Raw genomic sequence first — 6,877 nt, 5'->3', positions numbered from 1 at the left:
TGCTCCAATTTTATAGTGAGATGATTAAATTCAGAGCACGAGAGCGCTCAGCTCCTCAGCAGTACTGCACAGACGCAGATGTAAGGCAGACTGCTGCGCGACTTGTTTGACATCTTCTCACACTTTAACGGCAGCTGATACAGAGAACAATGATTCTGTTTGGGGTTTTTTTTTTTGGTAGAAACATGTGATCTGCCCATTAAGCACAAGGCCACTGTTTCCCCAGCCTGTCGGCTGCCCCTGGGGGTGGTACGCTCCTCAGCAGCAGCTTCTTAGAAATCAGGGACTTCAGGTGCTGCCATTCATACCGCAAAGTATCGGCAGAAATGTACCTGACGAACGTTTTAAGTTCAACTCCAGGGTTTTGATGAGGGCTGCTCAGAGGTCCTGGTCTGCCGCGGCCCTACGGCAGCCTAAATCAGCAGGGCGCCAGGCAGGGCCATTCCCTGTCACCTTGTAAGCTTTCTGTGTAACAGATGCACACCCTAATGACATCATAAGAACAGCAGCATGGATTAATTACGCACATCACAAGTGAGATGCAGCATTCTGCTATTTCAAGGATGTATTTTATATCTATATATATAAATATATGCAACAATTTGAACTTGCTCCACGGAAGATAACACCTGCTGGTTTTGCCCAATGAAAGACTGTGGAATTCTGAACTTAATGTATAATATAACCTTTATTCTTTTTCCTCTAAACTCTTGGAAACTTACATAACAATCGTGCTTTAATTATGACACCATTTATAGACATTTAAAATGCATCTTAATTTATAAATATTTTACATTTGGTCCATAGAACAGGTTGCAATTTACTAAATAATACTGTACTCTTTTAAACAGGCTCTGTATATATTTTTGAATATGTATATATTACATATATATTTTTATATAGAGATAGATTTGCTTGGTGTTCAGATATTTCCTTATTGCAAAAAGCATATATGATCATACAATAATCTTTTTTTTTTCAGGGCAAGTACTACAAAAAAGATACAGCTATTCACAGTTTACACACAGTAGTTCTACAACACTATTTTGTGCTATATGATACGTTTGTACAGCTTTTTGCTAAAGAGCAGGTCTGTCAAACATCTGTCATAATTGTTTACAATCAAACATTAAATACTGCATTTTTCTTAGAACAACATGGGACTTGATTACATTAAACAATAAAGAGAAAGTTGGAATTTTTATCCTTAGTCTAATGAAATTCACAAGTATAATGCGCATGTATCATGTATAATGTGGGTGTACGATGTACGGGTTTCCTCTAAATCCGAAAGACTTACAGGACTTTTGCATTTCAGCTATAGCTGCTTAGGATGTAGCTTAGATCTTGTAATATTTTACAGTTGATCTATGTATGAAACGGTTTAGAATCTACCAAACATACTCGGAGATTTTATGATGTAGTTTGAAATACATGTGTATAATATATATATATTATTTCTACAATAATGTGCTTGACATTCTGAGAATAATACCTTATTGCAAGAACATGTTTGTCACCTTCAGACGAAAACAACGAAAAACCCAACATTCACAGTTAACATGTTTTTCACGTAGTAGTTCTACATAAATTGTGCTATCTAACATTGTACGTTGCACAAAAATTTGCTGAAAAGCATGTTTCATTGCACAGTTCTGTCACAGTCATTTACAATCAAACATCAGCTACTGCATTTTCCGTGATCCTTTGTGTCTGTCATATAGCTGCCAAACGAGAAATACTGGACGGGGCTGACGGCTGCATATTCCACACAGGGAAAAGTGCCGGGGGCTGAAGGGCCTTTCTGGCCGTGTGGCAAATGCAGACCGAGCCCAGAGTGGAGATTCTTGGAGCATCAAATAGCTTCCCTTCACGCCTTCATCACCACAAGCAATACGTAAAGAAGGACGAAACGGTTTTCAAAGTGCTAACGATCCGTATTTTTGTAATTTGCTTAACAGCAGCTAGGTCTTTGAACAGTTTAAAAAGACCGGTTGGGAATTAAACCCTAAATTAGAACTACGAGCAGAAGCTTCAATCTTTAAGCCATTGTTTTGGTTTCTATCTTGGTAGCAATGCAATAATAGTAGAATAGATAACAGCAGTATAAAAGCTCAAGTACACTGAGCCTGAATTGCAAATACGTTGTGTTTCTTTTTCTTCTGGGAATCTTTAAGAGCTCTTGGATATTACTTCTCATTTTGCTAAAAAAGTAAAAATTTTTGCCTCTAACAGGTGTGATTCACATCATATTGATTGGCAAAGATACGTTCTTTTAATAAGAAACAGTGTATGTATCTTTAAGGAAATTTATGTTCTCATTGGAAAAATTACCCTGAAAGGCTGAGTGCCGAGAGCGTTTCCAGCCACTCTGTGCTGTGCTGCCACAGACAGCCACAGACCTTAATTTGCACTCGGAATATTTATGTAAAGGCTGTGTCTACTGTTAGCTGAAGGAAGACTTCCCTCGCAAATGGCCTTGACTGAAACAAATTTTAAGGGCAGTTTTTTTCACTGGGTATCACTTGTTTACAAAATACTTCATTCTTTTTTACAAAACAATTCCAAACTTAATTTTACTCCTGCAAAGTCAGAAATAACAGTCTTGGGATTCAGCGGTAAGAAACATTGATAAACTACTAAAAATCAGCAGCACAAAACTTCAAATAGTCGTGCTAAAAGGTAGATTAAAAAGGTCCTGGCACATCAATTTACAAATTCCAAGATACGCAACTATTGTTGTGAAAGGATAAAAACATTAACAGTCTGTGGATTGCCAGAGAACACAAAACACTGTCAACATCTGAGCTCACGCAGTGGTTGGATCATACCCATGGCGATTCTCTTATCGTGGAGATGACCTTTGTTCTTTTTTTTTTTCTTTTTTTTTTTGCCACTAGAGGTAGGTAATTATATTCTCAGACATAAATTTGTGGTCATATTCAACCATATTTTTTGTTTTTCTGGAGTAGTGTTGGTATTTTAACAACACGGAAGTTTAGATGTAGGCTTCTTTGTTTGCAGAGTTGCTCTGTTGGGCTTGGTCTGGCCCATTTTCAGGGTGAGTGATGTCTTCACTCGGTTGAATCATTACTTGGATGCGCTGTTAAAAAAAAATAACAATAAATGTGAGGCAATAAAACCCCCCTGTTCATAAGCTCAGGTTTATGTTTTAGGTTGGTTTTCTTTTTTTTTTTTTATTTTTTTTTGAGGCAGTCCTAAACTCTTCTGTCTAGGCATTAGAGGTAAAAAAAAAAAAAAATTCTACCTCCCAAGGGAGCAAGAAGGCACTAAGTCACATGCAATAAAACCCGTTCTAACTGTGTTCTGAACATGACAGTAGGAGCAGAAAGAGCACATGCAGATTGGTAGCTGCCACCCAGCATTAACAACTGAGCACACCTACGGAAAAGAAATAAGGCAGGACTGCAGCGTGGGGGAGATGAGGAGAGGCTCTGCTGCGAGCCCACAGGTCAAGCACAGGGGCTGCAAGTTTCACAGAATCACAGAATGTCAGGGGTTGGAAGGGACCTCAAAAGATCATCTAGTCCAGCCTCCCCCTGCCAGAGCAGGATCACCTACAGTAGGTCACACAGGAACGCGTCCAGGCGGGTTTTGAAAGTCTCCAGAGAAGGAGACTCCACAACCTCCCTGGGCAGCCTGTGCCAGGGCTCTGTCACCCTCACAGTGAAAAATTTTTTTCTAATATTTTTGTGGAAAGTCCTATGTTCCAGCTTGTACCCGTTGCTCCCTGTCCTCTCATTGGACGTCGCTGAAAAGAGCCTGGCTCCATCCTCCTGACACTCCCCCTTGACGTATTTATAAACAGTTATGAGAGCATCCCTCAGCCTCCTCTTCTCCAGGCTAAAGACACCCAGCTCCTTCAGCCTTTACAGTTTGCAGCAGGGACTCAAAGCTGTATCTCAATCACTGGTTTGAGTAGGAAGGGACCTTAAAGACCATCTCATTCCAATCCCCTCCCCATGGGCAGGGACACCTCCCACCAGAGCAGGTTGCTCACACCTGATGATGACCTGCCCAGGGAGCAGAGGGGACTGCAGAGGATTGGCTGCAACTGCTGGGATTCAGCAGGTATACCAGATTTTTATTTAAGATTGGTTTATTTCTGCTCTGTCTTTCCTAGGCCTTTTGTGTTCTCTGTTCATGGAGCTGATCGGCCTAACTCACATTCATGTGGAGTTTGAGAGCCCAGTTTTGGCTGCCAGAACCTGTGAGTGGTGTAGGCTCCTGTTATCTAATGGTAATTTCACAATACCCTCAAAAATGAGACCTTAATGCAGCGCAAGGCTGAGATGAAGAACTTAACACAAATCTGCCCAGGAAGGAGCTAGATTCTAGAGCAACAATTCTCCCATTTGCACATATATGTTCCCATATGAACAAGGGAAAGATAACTCAAAACATGGGAGCTAAGAACAAGGAGGATAAAAAAAAAAATCACTCAGTTTTTCTGTAGACTTTTTTGAAACATCACTGAGTTGTTTCAAATTTGCTGAAGACAAATATTTGGTTCAAGATCTGAGCAATTCATGAGACATTACTTGTCAATTCTGCTTAAGATCATCTGTCCCTTTGCAAAGATGGCTCTGTCAGCTGATGTTAGAATATTCCAGGAATTTTGACAGATTCCTTTTGACAGTCTCTGGTTCCCACAACCACAGAGGACAGAGATGTGTTTCAGTACTTGTGATGAAGAGGTATCTGTTATGCATGGGAGGAGGTTATTGGCCGGAGACGGAAAACGAAGGATGCACCCAGGTTAGGAAAAAACGAAGTATGGCAATGGCACGGGATTATTACACAGTGCACTGGTCACTGACCTTATTAACATTTCACGCTCCTTCAGCAGCCTTTCTCTGAGAACCTTAAAATAGATTTAAGCCCTGCAATGCCTCTCTCACACGAGAAGTGTCACCTCCTTTTAACAACTGGAATGTGGAATCAGGGAGAGGCTAAGAGCACGGTGCAATGAGTAAGAAGGCCTCTGATGTTTTTCATGAAGTAACTGTTCACTGAAATCCTGTTAAAAAACACTAAAGGGAAGTGCAGCATAATCATAAAATATACTCCCAAGCTTTTACATGTATTTTCTCTCAGCTGCAGCAGAAGAAGGCAGCTTGTAAAGGTGTAATGCAGAGCAGGAGCTCAAATCTTTGAGCACATGGCAGGCAGATGTTCCATAGGGATCACTGGGAGCAGACACCAAGAGTTACGTGGGTTTAGTCCTAAGAGTTTGATTCCAATTCCTTAGAGCATCACCTGCCTTGATAAATGACAGTACGTCTCGTGTTAATAAGGACTCATTTACATATTTTGTAAACTGCCACTTTTTTTTCTAGGTATAAGGAGGTGGGATGCAAAGTGTCTGGAACTGGCAAGGCCCAGAGACAAGGGTTGCATTGAATGTGGTGCATTATGTTTAACAGCAGATGGTACAGATACTTTTGTCTGTCCAGTACTTGGTTTTTATATTTTTCAGCTTGATGCAGAATAACTGGGCAGCAGTCTTTTATCAGTGTGTGCAGGTGTTGCAAGATGAAATCACACAGTCAGGAAAAAGAGTGACTTACCTGTTTTAAGGAGCCTTTCAGGGTTAGAAACATGTACGCCATATAGCCTGGTATCAGCACCATAGAAGACAAAGCCATGAACCAGCCAACCCCTTGGCCCCATTTTGGGAAAACGTAACTTCCCATCGTGAGCGGAGTCATTTGGACAGCACTGAAGATAAATACTCCCTGCAAAATACATCGGAAAAGAAGAATCGGATGAGATTTCCAGAGCGTTTGTTGTTCAAAGGTTTCTCTGGACTGACTTGCACCTCAAGCCTGCCTTTACATCAAGGCAAGGAGAAAAAGGTTCCTTTTGGCCCCCTAGCTTGTACGGGGGTCCTGCAGGGCAGTCTTCCAGGCAGAGGTTGCAGAAAAGAGGCAAATGTCAGCCCAAGGCACTGGCTGGTTCCCTGCTAGCTTAACCTCCACTGTGGGAATGTGCAAAAACCAGAACTGTAATTCTGAAACTGTGACGTTGTTTGTTTGTTCCCCTAACTTTCTGACTGGAATAACAGCATCAGTACAGCTCTGCTTACTGGTCAGCCACAGGCTCCTAGAGGCTCTGAATGAGAAATGCTCTTTAAAGTCTGGCTCTGCCCTGAGCTCTCTAATGTCACCACCTCAGAGTGCTTGGCCCAGAGGCTTTGATATTGTTCACATCCTCTGAACAAATTTGTAATGGAAAACAAGGGCAGTCAAAACCTGCCTTGTAAGTGGCTACGGATTGTTCAGTGTAACAGATCTTATGCTATGAAATTCAAAAACCACTTCAAATTTTTCAATAACAAGAGATGAGGGGATAGTTTTGCAAGAAGCTTCTTACCAAAATTAAGGTTTCAAATTAACACTATATTTTCACATACATAACCTGCATCTCAGATTATCCAGGTATGCTGGTATGGAGAAGCCGTGAGTACTAGTAGAGTCCTCAGATAACCTGCACCAGATCAGAGGGCAGGGGGCTCTTGGGAAAGATGAGGGTCCTGGGAAAAAACACCTGCACACATGTGTGTCCCCTACCACTGATCAGCAGCACTTGGGGGTTGCTTTTGTGTTGTTTTCAAACAGATGACCTGCAAACATGGTATTTTTGCCTCTAAGTGCCCAGGGAAGGCTCCTATCCTGGCCTGTCTGAAATGTCTAAACCAGCCTGCACCAGTGAAACCTGTGCAACTGAGCCAGCAAAGCCAGCTCGCCCTGATCCCGGGATCAGGCCTTGTGCAGAGAGGAGAAGGCAGAGGGGTGGATCCTGTTAGCACATCGTCACCACCTCTGAACTTGGGCTGGACAACAAATCCTGCTGA

General features: G+C 41.8%; 1 protein-coding gene across 1 annotated transcript in view; it reads right to left on the bottom strand.

Moving 5' to 3' along the window:
- Positions 1-2,894: 2,894 nt before the first annotated feature.
- Positions 2,895-6,877, bottom strand: part of LOC104276969 (sodium- and chloride-dependent GABA transporter 1) — a 17,860-nt gene continuing 13,877 nt past the window's right edge. The window contains exons 13-14 of the mRNA XM_009873464.1: positions 5,592-5,759; positions 2,895-3,103 (exon numbers count right to left, since the gene is read on the bottom strand). Of these exons, the coding sequence (XP_009871766.1) occupies positions 2,999-3,103; positions 5,592-5,759 (273 nt within the window). The 3' untranslated portion in view covers positions 2,895-2,998. The remainder of the gene's footprint in view (positions 3,104-5,591; positions 5,760-6,877) is intronic.

The sequence above is a fragment of the Apaloderma vittatum genome, unplaced genomic scaffold (genome assembly GCF_000703405.1).
Source record: "Apaloderma vittatum isolate BGI_N311 unplaced genomic scaffold, ASM70340v1 scaffold16017, whole genome shotgun sequence".
In the NCBI taxonomy this organism is placed as follows: domain Eukaryota; kingdom Metazoa; phylum Chordata; class Aves; order Trogoniformes; family Trogonidae; genus Apaloderma; species Apaloderma vittatum.
The sequence above is the reverse complement of the archived record's forward strand: the minus strand, read 5'-3'. Positions and strand labels throughout refer to the sequence as shown.